Here is a 16,404-nt window from a genome sequence, read left to right as displayed (position 1 = left end):
AAGACAACCCATTTTTTAAAACAGACAAAAGACTTGGATAGACCTTTCTCCAAAGAAATCATACAAATGGTGAATAGCACATGAATAGATGTTAAACATCCTTAGTCTTTATGGAAATGAAGATTTAAACCAGTTAGATGTCCTTTTACACACAACGGAATCACTATTTTCAAGAAAACTAAAATAACAAATTTTGGAAAGGATGTTGAGAAACTGAAACCCTTACACCTTGCTTGTGAAAAATGGTGCAGGCTATGTATAAAATATTTTGGCATTTACCCAAATAGATCAAAGTAGAATTACCATATGGTTCAACAATTATACTCCTAGATACCCCCAAAATTGAAAGGAGAAGTACCCTTATTCAGAGCAGCATTTTTCACCACAGCCAAAAGGTGGAAGCAACCCAAGTGTCCACTGACAGACGAATGGATAAACAAAATGCGGTGTACACACAATGGAACACGATTCAGCCTTAAAAATGAGGGGGGCTCTGACACAGGCGACAACATGGCATGAAGCTGGAAGTCATCACGCTGAGTGACATCAGCCAGTCACAGAAGGACAGACGCCCTGTGATCCCACTTACATGAAGTGTCCTGAGACACAAAGGAGAATGTGGCTGCAGGGGCCTAGGGGAAGGGGGATAGGGAGCTGGTGTCTCCTGCAGACAGAGCCGCCCTCGGGGAGAAGGAAGAAGTTCTGGAGAATGACGTGCCACCGTGGGAACTCAGCTAAGGCCGAGAACTGTGCACCTGACACGTTTTTTTTTTTAAAGATTTTTTTATTTATTTGACAGAGAGAGAATGAGAGATAGAGAGCACAAGAGGGAAGAGGGTCAGAGGGAGAAGCAGACTCCCTGCTGAGCAGGGAGCCCGATGTGGGACTCAATCCCGGGACTCCAGGATCATGACCTGAGCCAAAGGCAGTCGCTTAACCAACTGAGCCACCCAGGCGCCCCACCTGACACGTTTTGAGGGGTCACTGTGACTATGTTTAGTCACAGTGAAAACGGAAATGAGGGACCGATGCAGGTCACGTCGGGGACAGACACTGAAAACAGCCCCCGTTACAAGCCACGACCGTCCACCCAGACTGGAACCATCGCGCTCTTTACATCCACCAAGGTCACCCGAATAAGGCAGCGAGTCGGGAGCAGTTCCAGAAAGAACTGGATCCGAATGGAAAGGACGCGTCAGACCGTGGGGCAGGTGGCGACAGTGGAAGTGGGCCCATGGCCTGGGTTATAACGTGGGCACCGGGATGACGTCCTCACTTCGGGTTCTGTGGTGGTTCCGCGGGACAGTGTCCCCGTCGGGGGTAACACGCCCTGAAGCACCCTGCGTGAGGCGAGGAGACGCCGGCTGGGGTCTGAGTGTGGAGAGGGAGGGTCTGCGCTGCGGTGACGGGTTTCCCGCAGAGTCGGTTCCTCTTCAAACCACCAGGTCCGCACGGCCCAGAGAAGCCGAGCCGCCGACCTTCGTGACGCAGGCGGAGCCCCACCCCGACCCCGATGGTGCGGCCGCGGGGAGGACACGCAGGGCCGAGGCCCGGGGAGCACGAGCGCCGCGGCGGGGGTCCGCTGCCTGACCGCAGCCTGGCTGAGGAGCCCCAGAACCGAATCCGAGGGGCGCGTAAACACAGACCCCGGGACCACCGAGCGGATCCGAGCCCAGGAAGGGGAGCGCACAAAGCCCCGGCGTCTACACAGCGCGCCCCTCCTCCGCGGGGTCCTGTGAGCTCGCACCCCCTCCGCAGTCCCCGCTCAGGCGGCTTCTCCTCACCTTCTCCTCCCTTGGCGAGTCCTGAGGAGGCCGGCTTCGCGGACCCACGTCCTCCCGAAGTCCCCACAGCGGGTCCTGAGGAGGTCTAGTTCCTGTCAGCGTGGACGCAGACCCACATCCACCACAGCGGGTCCTGAGGGGGCCGGCTCCGGTCAGCGTGGACGCGGCCCCGCGTCCTCCCGAAGTCTCCACAGCGGGTCCAGAGGAGGCCTAGTTCCTGTCAGCGTGGACGCGGACCAACATCCTCCCGAAGTCTCCACAGCGGGTCCTGAGGGGGCCGGCTCCTGACCGTGGCTGAGGCCCCAAGTCCTCCCGAAGCCTGGGCGTCAGCACAGTGGGTCGGTCCTGAGGCCTTGGAACACCTGTCCTCGCACCGGAGGAGGAGGGCTGAGCGCGCATGCCCAGCACGGGTCGCGGGGCGGGACTCGGGCGCCCCCTGCGGGAGGTGGGGGCAGTGCAGGATGCGGTGCACTCAGTTGCGTGGAGGCACCTGACCCTTCTGGGGTCCAGCTGAATCCATTACATTTGGGAAATTCGAACTGAAATGGAGTCCAATTATCCCCTGACTTCCCCAGAAATAGAAACTATTAATTAGAAACCATATGGAATTAAGTGAAATGCAGACACAGGCTTTACAACTTACACCAAAATTCATTCAAAATTGTAGATAAATTTAAAATGTAAAACTATCAAAATAAAGGGGGCGCCTGGGTGGCTCAGTCGGTTAAGCGGCTGCCTGCGGCTCAGGTCGTGATCCCAGGGTCCTGGGATCGAGCCCCGCGTCGGGCTCCTTGCTCAGTAGGGAGCCTGCTTCTCCCCTGCCTGCTGTTCCCCCTGCTTGTGCTTGCTCTCTCTCTTTCTCTCTCTCTCTGTCAAATAAATAAATAAAATCTTTCAAAAAGCAAAAAGTAAAAAAAGAAAATCCACATGGTCTTGGGTTCAGTGATGAGCTTTAACACACAACACCAAAAGCCAATCCACAAATGAAAAAAATTGATAACATGAACTTCCTAAAATTAAAACTTTTGTGGGGCACCTGTGTGGTTCAGTCATTAAGCGTCTGCCTTCGGCTCAGGTCATGATCTCAGGGTCCTGGGATCGAGCCCTTCATTGGGCTCCCTGCTCAGCGGGGAGCCCGCTTCTCCCTTTCCCACTCCCCCTGCTTGTGTTCCCTCTCTCGCTGTGTCTCTCTCTGTCAAATAAATAAATAAAATCTTTTAAATAAAATTTGCTCTGTGAAATACCTTGCTCAGAAAACTAAAAAAGAAGCCACGAACTGGGAGGAAATATTTGCAAAGCGCAAATCTGGTAAAAGATTTGTATTCAAAAAATACAAAAGACTATCAGAACTCAATATAAGGAAACAAACATCCTAATTGATAATGGGTAAGGATCTGAAGAGATGCCTGGACAAAGAAGATATACAGATACAAAATAAGCATACAAAAATATGTTTGACATCATCATTAGGAAAGTACAAATTTAAACAACAGTGAGACAGCCAGTACTGCACACCTATCACAAATACTAAACTCCAAAAACAAGAACACCAATTGCTGGAAGGTGAGGAATGGCAGCAACTGTCCCTTCAGAAGACATTTTGACCATTTTTTCCAAACCTAAGTAAGTCTCATGTTAAGATCCAACAATTGCACTTCTAGTATTTAGCAACTGCTTTGAAAAACTATTTCCGAACAAAAACTCACATGCAGTTATGCACGGTAGCTCTATTCATAATGGTTACAAACTTAAAGAAACCAGGATGTCCTTCCATAAATGAATCCATAAGCAAACTAAGTGCATCCATGTGAAGGAAGCAGAATATGCCATGCAAAATATACCTCTTTGGCACAAGGGATATTTGGGCTGATTAATTTTAAGAAATGCCAGACATGGGAGAATCTCTGAAAACTGGGTAAAAGTTGCCATTTGGTGAGTGAAATGTACACTTATAAAGGAATGCCCCATTTGTAAGCCTGTCTCCCTCTGTATCAGGAACAGAATTACTAAGTCTCAGGAAACTCTTACCAAAAGAGAAGGCACAGACTTAAAGTTGTGTAACAACCATACCCTCGTTTACTGTACTCACCTGATAACATCCCTTAACTGACTTTCCCACCACCCAAAATCTTTTGGTCTTTAGCTGAAGATAGCATTTAGGGTGAGGGCTGGGCCACTTCAAGGAATTACTCCATTTTCCTGGGTATCTCCCATGAATACAGGACATATGCATGATATTAAACTTTGACTTGTTTTTCTCCTGTTAATCTATTCAGCAATAAAAAGAAATGAACCATCACCCCATACAATCACATGGATGAACTTTACATGTATTTTTTTAAGTGAAAGAATCCAGTCTGAAAAGGCTGCACACTGAGTGACCCGATTTGTAGGAGATTCTGGAAAAGGCAAAACTAGGGATGATATAAGGATCTGCGAGTGAATTCCGTGATATTTTCATGATTTATACCTGCCACTATGCGTTTGTCAAAACCCAAACCTTTTGGGGCACCTGGCTGGCTCAGTCGGTGGAGCGTGCAACTCTTTTTTTTTTTTGTATGGTATATGAATCATATTTTACTAAAGCCGTTACCAAAAAAATAATAGGTAGTGGTATACAGTATTCAGGCACAAATTTCCAAAGGACTAATTAAGGAATAGGAGTAGAGAATATTGTTTGGAGGCTGTCACTCCACAACCAGGTCTTCAAGAAAAGCAGGAGCTGACCCACAGACCTCTGAATTGACACTCAGACACTGTCAGCCTCCGATGCTCCTGGAGTGGGAGAGCCTGGCACAGGCTGGGGGTGGGGGGAAGGCTGTGGAGTGTAGGGGCACTGAGTAGGAACTGTCCCCCGAGAGCAGGCAGGAGGGCCCTGCAGAGGAGGGCAGCCTGTCCCTCCCGAGTCCCAGGCAGGGGCAGAGGCGCCAGAAGGCAGAGCTCAGGAACATAAGGCACAGCTGAAATGAGGGCCTCAGCGGGTCTGCAGGTCACTGTCGCCCAGCCCCAGTCATGAAGGCTGACAACGTCCCACTGAAGCTGGAGGAACCATTGACGTTGTCGTCTGCCTCCATGAGAGAGGCCTGGGGAGATTTTTATGAGGAAGGATGAAGGAATTTTCATGAATGAAGCATTTAATCTTTTCTTGTGACTACAACACCTTATCCTCCACTTTCTGAACTATTTATTTAATATATATATGCTTTTTGCAAGGACCGTGTGCTCCCTCTGGGGTCACTTGCCATCTCCCTTGCCTGCCTCTTCCCGCGCTGGGTCTCCTCTGAGCAGTCTGTGAGGACGGACTGTGCCCATGTCACGGGCACGGAAGCGAGATTCCAGAAGGTCCAGATGACCTGCTCCCAGTCCCAGCGTGTGGAGCCTGGGTCAAGGATGGTCCGCGAGCAGAGGAAGACTTGGGCCCAGGGAGATTGAGGGAGGATGTGGCACAGTGAACCCGCAGGAGGAGAGTTAGCACTGTGGCAACCTGGCGTACAGGCCTGTTGGGAGACCATGTCACACTGGCTCTGTCCCCACAGCTGGGGGTTGTCAGGGTATCCACCCTCTGAGGCTGTAGGCTGACAGTGACTGGCAGGAGAGGAGGTGCACCTGATGCAGGAGAGAACCCTCAGGCAGAGAGGAGGGGGCAGGTGCCCCCCCAGCAGCTGGAGGAACTCAGGGTATCCACCCTCCCAGGCTGCAGGATGGCAGTGGCTGGCAGGAGAGGAGGCACCTGGTGCAGGAGAGAGCCCTCAGGCAGAGAGGAGGGGGCAGGTGCTCCCCCAGCAGCTGGAGGAACTCGGGGTAGCCACCCTCCCAGGCTGCAGGATGGCAATGGCTGGCAGGGAAGGAGGCACCTGGTGTAGGAGAGAGCCCTCAGGCAGAGAGGAGGGGGCAGGCTCTCCCCCAGCAGCAGGTGCACTGGGGCAGGCTGAGGGGTCATCCGTGGACAGCAGTGCCTGCAACCGGGGTCTCCACACAGACCCTCCTCCTCAGGCTCAGCACAAGCTTGTCTGGATGGCCTTTGTCTCCCAAATACAAAGTCTGGCCCAGGACCCTCCTCAAGCCCCAACTCCCAATCCTTTCTGCTCAGCTCAAGTGACAAGAAATGTCCCATAATTTAGGTGGTGTTGGGTGCACAGGGACATTTGATTTTCTGGCCCATGCTGTAACATTGCTGGCATTTTAAAGATCTCAGGGCTTTGATTCAAAAACGGTAGGATGCCGCGGACCCCAGTTGGCTTTCTGGAAACCTGCCTCTGGGCCTTGTAGCCCTCCCATCCCACCAGTTCTGCTCAGAATCCCTCCAGGTCACAGACCCACAGTCTTGGCTCCTCAGATGCCCGGACGAAGCACCTTCAAAACGCAATCCCGGTGCGGCAGCAGGACACACTGCGGATTCCAGCAAATCCGCCTCCCAGAAACTGAGGGTACTGCTGGACGAGCTGTCTGAAAACAGCCATGTCAGCTTTCCAGGAAGATACCAGAGGCACAGGAGTAACTGAGGAGCATCTGAAGGTCAGGTAGTGTCCATCAGAGCTTCCAGACCCTTCTTCCCTAAAGCTCCTCATTCCTCAGCCTTTCTTCTGGTGATTCTGCTTGGTTTCTATTTGCACCAACTGTTATCCATTGCCTTAGGCAGCAGAGACTCACGTATGCCTTTAAATGTTTTGGACATTGAATGTCCTTCAGTAGCCACTTCACTACTGGGAGAGTTGGTAGCAAGCAAGAAGTCCCAGAGGACTCCAAAGGTCTGGACTTGGTGTTTCCCTCTCCTGAGTTGGGGACAGCTGTGGGAGGTGCAGGTGCTCAGCTGGGGGAGGGGGTCAGGCACCTGATGTGGACAGATGGGGTGTAGGTGAGGCCCGAGGCCCCCAGGGTATGTGCCTGGCATCCAGCCTGAACAGGTCTTCAAAGCTTCAGACTGGCTGGGATCATCTTCAGGCTGAGGAGGAAGGTGAGGGGAGCAGAGGGGACTGAGGAGGTTCGGCTCAGACAGGAGAGGGCTGAGCCACACTTTGGGGGGAAAGTGGGTCAGGTTCAGGCTCACAGGGACAGACCTGGAGGCCATTATGCCATGTGAAATAAGCCAGTCCCTAAAGGACTGACACCAGAGGACCCCACTTGTGAGGGATCGAGAGCACTCCCATTCACAGAGGTGGAAGGAGCTGCTGGGTGTCAGGGCTGGGGAAGGGGAATGGGGGGTTAGGGTCTCCTGGGTAGAGGTTCAGTTTGGGATGATGAAAACATTGTGGCGATGGACGGAAGTAGCCGGTGCAGAACAGGGAATATACTTATTGCCACTGAAACGTGCTTCATGGTATTAGCTGTATGTCCATTATACCACAATACAAAAGAAGTGAGTCAGGACATCGGGGCCGTCGTGAGTCCCTGGAGGGCCCAGGAGCAGGGAGCCTGTATCTTAGTTCTTGATCTCACGCTCTGCCCCTTTTTGGGTGACTGAGCTCAGTAAGTGCTTGCTAAGACACAGTGCAGGCAGCTGGTGGAGAGAAAGTGCACAAGTGCAAACCCACTGGTAGACACTGAGGAATCCAAGGGGACGCGCATCCAGACAGAGCGAGTGCCCACATTTCACAAACACCAGCACAGAAATAGCCATTTAAAACCAAGGCAGGAACCTTATATAGCCCAGAGTGCTCCATGCTCCTGGAGGCCGAGCTAGTGGCCACGGCCAAGGCCTCTGGTGGTGAGGGCACTGAGGGGTCTGAGAGGTGGCTCGGCGCACCCTGACCCTGAAGCCCCATGGCTGTGGTGAGGTGTAAGGACTGGGAGGGAAGACCCAGCCAGCACCCGTTCTGGGTCCATGGGGGCTACAGGACTGCTCCCAGCCCGAGCAGGTGATGTCTGTTTAGAACCACGGAGAAAACCTTTTCACTCAATAGTTCTTTTTAAGATGGTTGCTCAGCATTGACACAGAAAAACATCTAACATAAAACTGGAGCCATTCACAGCTGTAAAGGACCCAGAAATGATCAAAATGTAGTGACCACAAAGAGAGGAACTTATGCCCCCAGGCAGGCCTCCTGTGTGCAGCAGTGGTTGGGGCGCTGGCGTGCCCGTGCAAGCAGTGCTGGGTTCCACTGTTTCCCTCAAGGGGACAGAAGTAGGAATCTGCTCTGATGGCTCCGCTCAAGGCAGCACCACCTGATGGAGATGGGAGCAGCCCTGCGTGAGTCCCAGATGTCCTGGTGACTCTTGGGCACAGCCACAAATCTCAGCTTCTTCATGACCCAGGGAATGATGGCGGGCCAGCCCAGCAGCCTCAGGTCCTGCAGGTCCTCCAGGGGCCAGGCCAGCAGTCGTGGGTCCTGCATGGCCTCTGGGGGCAGCCCCTCATGAGTTCTGTCTGTCCTGGTGATTCTTGGGCTTGGCCTGAATCTCAGCTTCTTCATGACAGGGGCCAGCCCATCAGCTGCAGGTCCCACAGGTCCTTCAGGGGACAGCCCAATACTGCAGGTCCCACAGCTCCTCTGGGGACAGCCCCTCATGAGTTCTGGGTGTCCTGGTGATTCTTGGGCACAGCCATGGATCTCAGCTTCTTCATGACCCGGAGAATGATGGGGCGGCCAGCCCAGCAGCCGTGGGGCCCACAGGTCCTCCGGGGACAGCACCTTGGTGGGCCTGTGGCCCGGCAGGTACCTCTTGAGGTGGCACTTATTGGGCCACATGGCCTCAATCCCATTGGCCCAGTTGACCACCATCGCCTGGTGACAGGCTGAGGTCAGTCAGGGACTCTCCACCACCAATTCCCAAAAAAGGCCCCCATGTAGTAAAAGTTGCCCTCGTCCCTGGGGATGTGGGTCTGGGAATGTGGCCAGCGCTCGTAGCTAAAGTCCTCATGGGCTCCCCAGTAGAAACTGAGGTGTGGGGTGCCAAAGAGGGGAGGCAGGATCTCCATGCCCACATGGTCCCAGAACTTCATTCCCGCATCCACATCCATGCATACCAGGTCTTCCACGTCACAGAGGAAGTGCTGCTCGCAGAAGCGGCTGATCATCGCTCTGTGCCACATGGACACATCCTGCCAGAGCAGGACGCCGCGGACCTCGACGACCACCACCTTCTGGCCCTCCCAGAGTGGCACACAGGGCACAGCAACCAGCTGGTCGGTGAAGATGTAGTAAGTGATGCTGTGTCCACCATGAGGACCACCACCCTCCGGCCTACCTGGAGGGGCACACGGGACCGGGCAGCTGGGTGATTGGTGAAAAACTAGTAGTTGACCCCATGCCCCACCATGAAGTGCTTCTCTGCCATCTGCAGGAACAGCTCCAGGAAGACCACGTATCCACAGGGGCAGTGGACAGGGCAGGAAGAGGGTCACTGCCAGAGGGTGGCAGCAGGACACCAGAGTTGGGGGCCATGGACATGTGCACCTTCTTCAAGGGGGTGGGCCCTGGGCTGCTTTAAGCAACAGCCACCTCCTGAACTTCCTGAGGGAATCTGCTAGCAGGACCTCCCTAATGTCTGTTCCCAGAGATGGGGGCCATCAGCAGCCTGACTTCCAAAGGGGAGCCTGAGGCTTCGGAGGCTGGAAACCCATGCAGCCCCACAGTCAGCATGCTGGAGCCAGGAACACTCCCCCTGGGCTGAGCTCCTGGGTAAACCCTACAGGTGCCCTCCACTGACCCCCCCCAGATCCCATCCCCACCTTCCAGGAAGGAAGCACCTTTGTGCACAGCCCTCATTTCTATGTCTTACAGAGTGGCTAGAATCAGCAGGGCCGGCCACCCATCCCACTTTGCTTTGAGTGGGCTGCCGCTGGCCCCCACAGACCTGTCTCCACTTCCTGTAGGGTCCTCCCTGGAAGGCTGCTGGGCATCCTGTTGACAAGGTGCTCAGTAAGCCACTGGTATTCCTAGGAGGGGTCACCCTCAAACTCTGCCACATCAGGAATCAGGTCCAGCCCGTGGACAGGGAAGGCAAAAGACGACACCAGGAAGAAGAGGGGGCTTGCTTAGGCCCCAGACTTGAATCCAAGGGTGTGAGCTTCCAGGTCCAGTCTACATCTCCCCGGCCCCAAAAGGTTGGAAGTCTTGTCCAACCACGTCCCATGGCTGGTCCCCCTTTAAGGGTACTACCTGCTCCCCCCTGTGAGAACAGCAGCTCCCCCATTATAGGCAATTGTGGTGAGCCCCTCTGAGACTGATGTTTTTGCGTAGGTGCTAAGGCTACTTCCCTGTGCCTGCCCCATACCCAGCAGGTTAGTAAATAGTTCACACAGGGAAGGTGGGTACGCCTTGTTCCCCAATGGGGGAACAAGCCAGATATGAAGCATGGGGATAGAAGAGTGATCCTGGCAGAGGGCAGAGCAAAAGCAAAGGCTTGTAGTCAGGCCCAGAACACATGTGGGACGAACACACTTGGGTGGCCCACAGAAGAGGGGGGCTTGGTGGAAGGGGTGAGGCTGGAGAGGACGGGCAGCGGGGGAGCAGACCACAGAGAGGCCCAAAGGTTATGTTCTGAAAATATCACTCTAGTTACAGAGGTGAATGGGTTCTGTGCACCAGAGGACAGGGAGAACCTAACCCTAAGCCTAATCCCTAACTCCTAACTCTAACCCTAACCCTAACCCTAACCACTCCTACCAACCCCACAAAATCAGCAAAATACATTCCTGTACCTTTCTTAAAAGAGATGTAAGAAGCCAGACCAGAAGAATTGCAAAACCAAGAGCTCATAAATAGACTGTGCATCCTAAGCAAGTGAGTCTGCACAAACACCTCAAAGGTTATTCAATAGAGTGAAACAAGCAATGTTATACAGCACAATGAATTTTTAATAAATCATGTGGTCATATTAATTGATGCAGAAAATGTTCTAACCAAAGTCCAACGTCTGTTGCTGATATAAATACTCATGAAAGCAGGAATAAGGAGTAATTTTCTCATTAAATCTCTAGCAAACACCATGCTTAAGTCTGAAGATGGACAGCTCTACTCTGAAATCAGGAACAAGGACAAGATGCTGGTTTTCACCTGTTGCTCAATATTGGACTGAACGTTCTACCCAGAAGGATAAGCCAAGAAAGAAGCCATCCACATGTGAAAGGAAACACTAGAACTCTGTCTATTCAGAGACCAGGGATGACATCATCTTATATAGAGCTTCCTAAAGAATCAACAAAAAATGATTACAGTCAGTTACATAATTCAGCAAAGTTACAGGACAAAATATCAATACCCAAAATCTCTCTTATTTGTATACACTAGCAATGAATCATCCAAAAAGGTATTTAAGAAAACAATTCCATTTTAGGGAACATCAACATTAACCAAATATTTAGGTATAGATGTCTTCAAGGTGCACATCTTGTACACTGAAAGTTACAAAACATTGCTGAAAGAAAGTAAGGGAAACCTAAATAATTCTGAAGACACCCTATGGTGATGAAAAGACATACTATTAATAAGATGGCAGTAGAACACAAGGCGATGTGGAAATTCAATGTGTTCCCAAGAAAATTCACAAAGGCCTTTGGGAAGAAATGCACAAGCAAATCCTAACAGTCATATGGAATTTCAAGGGACCACAAGATAGCCAGAACAATCTTGAAAAAGAAAATCAAAGGTGAAAGGTCATACTTCCAAAGTTCAAATCTAATACAAAGCAACAGTCAAGAAAACGTTGTGATACTGTCGTAAAGGTATGCATTCACCCTGAAGCAAATAATACATTATGTTAATTAATTGAATTAAAATTTTTTTAACTAAATAAAATAACAATTTTTATTGTTCTGCATACCCTTTTAAAAATGTATGAATACAGATCAGTGGGATTTAAGTGAGACCAGAAATAAACCCCTTCTTCTATGGTCCACTGAATTTTGACAAGGGTGGACAACATTACTTGGGGGACAATTGGTTATCCATGTGCAGAGGAATGAAACTGGACCCTTACCTCATACCACATAGAAACGTTAGCTCAAAATCAGTAAAGGCTTAAATGTAAGAGGTAAAATTATTAACTCTAGAAGAAATAAATGGGGATAAATCTTCATAACCTTGGATTTAGCAATGCTTTTAGCTCTGACACCAAAGCATAAGAAAAGAAAGAAAAAATAGATAAAATAATATCCTCAAAATTAAAAATCTTTTCAGCATGCCTGGCTGGCTCAGTCAGTTAAGCATCTAACTTAATTTTGGCTCAGATCATGATCTCAGGGTCGTGATATCAAGCTCCATGTCAGGCTCCACACTGAGTGTAGGGCCTGCTTGAGAGTCTCTCTCCCTCTCCCTCTGCCCCCGACCGCTCGCACACTCTCTCTCTCTCGCTAGTAAAACAAATGTTGGAAAAAATTAAAAATCTTGGTACATCAGAAGTGACTATCCTGAAAGTGAGAAGACAGCCCCCAGAAGGAAATATTTGTACATTATGTATCTAGTAAGAGACTGTTGTCCAGAATACGTAAAGAGCTTTTACAACTCCTCAACAAAAAGAGAACCTAATTTTAAAATAGACAAAGGACTTGGATAGACCCTTCTCCAGAGAAATCATGGGGAGTTGGGTGTTTAATCCATACAGAGTCTCCCTCGGGAAGAATGAACATGTTCTGGAGAATGAGGTACAACCGTGGGAACTCAGCTAAGGCCAGAGCATTGTGTACCTAAAATGTTTTAGGTGGTAAAGGTTATTTATGTTTAATAAATAGTGAAGTGAAATTAATTGATTATTAATATTGACTAATTAAATTGACTATTAATTGACTATTTAATAGTCACAGTGAAAAAGTGGATGAAGGACTGACGCATGTCACAACGTGGATAGACACTGAAAACAGCCCAAGTGACAGAAGCCAGACAGAAAATACCACTCAGATTAGAGCCATCTGTGCTCCTTCAATCCCTCAGGGTTCTGCAAATAACGGAAAGTCTTGGGAGCAGCTCCAGAAAAAGAAAACTGGATCCGAATGGAGAAAGACTTTTCAGACCATGGGGCAGGTGGTGACAGTGGAAGTGGGCCTGTGGTCTGGGTTAAAATGTGGAAACCGCGATGATTTCCTCATTCAGGGTTCTGTGGTGGTACCACGGGACAGTGTCCCTGTTTGGGGTAAAACGCACTGAAGCACCCCGTGTGAAGTTGTAAATGTGGTAAGGAAATGACAGCTGGGGGTGAGTGGTGGAGATAAAGCGCATTTGCGCTTCCGTGACAGGTTTACCGCGCTTTGAAATCACCGCAGAGTCCATTACTCTACAAACAACCACGTCAGCACCAGGTCACGGAAGCAGAGACGACACCAGACTTCAGGATGGAGGCCGCGCCCTCCCAGATCCAGTTCACCCACAGTGGAGAGCCCACTGGCCCTTGAAGGAGGCCACATGGTAGCAAGAGGCTCGTGGGAGGATTAAATCAGCAGCCCCTGTGTCTTGGGTGCAGTAGAAGCAGTGGGATCTGGAATTCCCATTTTCCACACCCCTCCTCCAAAACCTGGTTAGAACTGTGAAAATGGAAGAAGGGAACCTCAGGAAAGTGGACTGGGGACGCCAGCAGGGGAGGCCGGAGGGGGGAGCCCACCACTCAGGGTCAGTGACGGAACGACCGTCAGTTACAGACCCAGGGTTAGAAGCCTCCACAGGAGACACCCATCAGTCACAGGCCCCAAAGGGGAAGACGCAGGTGTCCTCTCCTCCAAGAACTCCACGCTCCCTGCAGCTCAGCGGGTGCGAGCCGCCGTCACCCCAAGCCTGCTTCTCTCCGGCGGACTTCCCTTCAGAACAGCGCTCCCAGCTTCCTCCTCCTTCTCCACGACATACTGTTCCTCTCCTTCCTTTCTTGTCCGCGATGTGGCCGGAGCTGGCTTGTCCGGGATGGCAAGTCTCTGCTCTTCCCAAATAAACCCATTTTGCTGGTAAAACAACCGGCACTTTTAGTTTAAGGTTAACAGAACGAATAAATTCGATAACTTGGCAAGGAGCAAAACCAATAGACAAAAATCCGGTGCATTTCTAGGTGCTCCTCACACACCATCAGGACGAGACCCACTGAGAACAGGTTCCTTCACAGCCGCATCGAGAAGAACCACACACCTAGGAGTACATGTCCCCAGGAGCTGACACACCTGTTCTCTGACCCCGTGAGACACTGACCGCAGACGTCGAGGGAGACACGCCGGGAGAACACCCTGCGCTCAGGGAAGAGCGGACGCTGCAAACATGTCTACTCTCCCCCCAGCCTTCCGCAGAGTCCGCGCCGTCGCTACGGACCTCCAGCGGGGTCTTTGCAGACACGGAACCAACAACCCTGAAGCGGGTGTGGACGCGGGGAGGAGCCGGCGGGGCCGAGGCAGGGGAGCAGGAGCACAGCGGCGGGCGGCCGTCCGGACCTCAGACCACGGGAGCAGCCCAGGAACCGAATCCGGGTGCGCGTGAACACGGACGCGCGGACCCCCAGAGCAGATCCGAGGCCAGAGGGGGAGCCCCGATAGCCCCGCGCACGGCACCGCGGGGACCCCACGTCACCGCACACAGAGCCACGGACACCCCACGGTCTGTGCACCCGCCCTTCCTCCGCTGAGTCCTGTGAGCACGGGCCCCCTCAGCAGTCCCCGCTCAGACGGCTTCTCCTCACCTTCTCCCGCGGCGGGGCCTGAGGAGGCGGGGCTCCTGTCCTTGCGGACGCCGCCCCGTGTCCTCTAGAAGCCTCCACAGCGGGTCCTGAGGAGGACGGGCTCCTGTCAGCGTGGACGCGCCCCACGGCCCCAGAAGCCTCCACATCAGGTTCTGAGGAGGTCCGCCCATGTCACGGCGGCTTCGCAGGCCTGGCTCTGGGCTCCGGGCGGGAGCTGGGGTCGTGCGCCCTCTGCAGGCGGGGGAGGCAGTGCAGGACAAGGTGAGCTCCCCGTTCAATGGAAACACCTGCTCTCTCCCTGGGTCCAGCTGAAGCCATTAAATTCTGAAAATTCAAGCTGAATGGAGCCCAATATCCCCCAACTTCTCCAAAAATAGCTAAGAAATAATTAATTGGAAACAATATGGAATGACAACAGTCCCTGACTCAAACAGTGCCCTGGCCCTGACTGAACATGATTCCGACCCAAACTTGATCTCAAGCCTGGTCCTGACCCCAGCCCAAGACCCTAACCCTAGCCCCCAAACCCGAACAATGTTCACGATAATCACAAGGTAGAAACCATGCAAATGTCCATCCATGGTGAATGCATAAACAAAGTGTGGTCAAGGGTTTGGGTCTGGGTTCAGGTTCAGGTTTGGGTCAGAGTTCTAGATCAAGGTTTGGGTTTAGGATCAGCGTGAGGGTGAGGGTTTTGGGTGAGGGTGAGGTTAATGGTTAGGATTAGAGCCTAGGGCTTTAGGCTTATGATTTAGGGTTTAAGACTTAGGGCTTAGGGGATAAAGTTTAAGGTCACATTTGGGTTTGGGTTCTTGCTGGGGTTTGGGTTCAGGGCTCATGACTCAGAGTTCTGGTTCAGGGTTTGGGTTCGGGGTTCAGGGCTTGGATTCAGGGCTTGGGTTCAGAGTTTGGTTATGGGGTTCAGTTTCAGGTTTGAGATTCAGGGTTCCAGTTTGGGGTTTAGGGTCACGTTAGCTTTTAGGGTTAAAGTTAAGGGTTAGAGTTCGGTTTAAGGATCACACGTGTTCTTTAGTTGTCATCATGGACACAAAATTTCTATCTGAAGTTTCTAAATCTGAACTCTATTTAGTCTGGGTGTCAGGAGGTTGTTCAGAATTTAGGGTCACAGTAACTGCCTACCAACAGCATTCTGATCCTAGAGTCTCCCAGTCACCCAGAAGCTGCTTTTTTCTTGGTTCAAACATACCCTTTGCACAGAAGGGTGAGCTGCTGCCAAATCTGGGATGATTTCACAATGGCAGAGATGTGAAACCAAATATTGTGGAAATGTTCATGGAAAATGAAACAGGAGACAAATAATCTGTCGACTCCTGATTCTTCCACAATAACAAACACCAAGTTCCCAATAGAGTCTGATAATGTTCCCTAGGAAGGAATATGGTACTCATTACCAATACCACAAAAAGGCCCCCTCCCCTGGTTTAAACTAAGAATCACAGGAGGATACTTCCTATTTTTTGTCAAAAATACAATTTTATTCTTTGGATGTTCCAGTGTACAATTTGTATAGGCATTGCCAACATTTTCTGTTCTCAAACACTCATCCACACACGGATAAAATGCAGGCAACATTGTAATGCACTGCTCATTGGGGTACCAAGAAGAAGGAGGGCTATTAAAAGTAATAAAAGTATATCTACTATTAAACTCAGAAAAAGCACTCTTTATGGGCACTTAATGAGGATCCCTAGCCATAAGATCTCACATCTCATCGTATGGAACCCACCCATAAAAATCATCAATAACAATAGCCTGCCTACCACTGTAGCCCCCCTGCCATTTCCCTATGGGATTGTAATACACACTCCAACCGCTAGAGACAACTTCAACAGCGGAACAGGACTTGCCCACCCCCGGGGGACCAACTATTACAGTGATCTAAAAAAATCCCACTCCCTCGGCATCACAATTCTGGACTTCCAGCTCTATCACAAAGCTGTCATCATCAAGACAGTATGGTACTGGCACAAAAACAGACACATCGATCAATGGACAGAATAGAGAGCCCAGGAAT

At 51.1% G+C, this 16,404-nt stretch overlaps 1 protein-coding gene across 1 annotated transcript; it reads right to left on the bottom strand.

Moving 5' to 3' along the window:
- Nucleotides 1-1,244: 1,244 nt before the first annotated feature.
- LOC141372043 (histo-blood group ABO system transferase-like) lies at nucleotides 1,245-9,095 on the bottom strand (the record flags this gene model as incomplete). Its single annotated transcript, XM_073890510.1, is given in 5 exon segments — nucleotides 1,245-1,371; nucleotides 7,947-8,071; nucleotides 8,390-8,547; nucleotides 8,550-8,936; nucleotides 9,032-9,095. Coding segments are annotated over 5 exon segments (861 nt in total), but the record flags the coding sequence as incomplete, so codon positions are not given.
- Between the last annotated feature and the right edge of the window lie 7,309 nt (nucleotides 9,096-16,404).

The sequence above is a fragment of the Callorhinus ursinus genome, unplaced genomic scaffold, assembly GCF_003265705.2.
Source record: "Callorhinus ursinus isolate GAN/ISIS: 27379988/994484 unplaced genomic scaffold, GSC_fseal_2.0 scaffold475, whole genome shotgun sequence".
Classification (NCBI taxonomy): Eukaryota; Metazoa; Chordata; class Mammalia; order Carnivora; family Otariidae; genus Callorhinus; species Callorhinus ursinus.
Note: the sequence above shows the minus strand (reverse complement) of the source record. Positions and strands in the feature narration are given on the sequence as shown.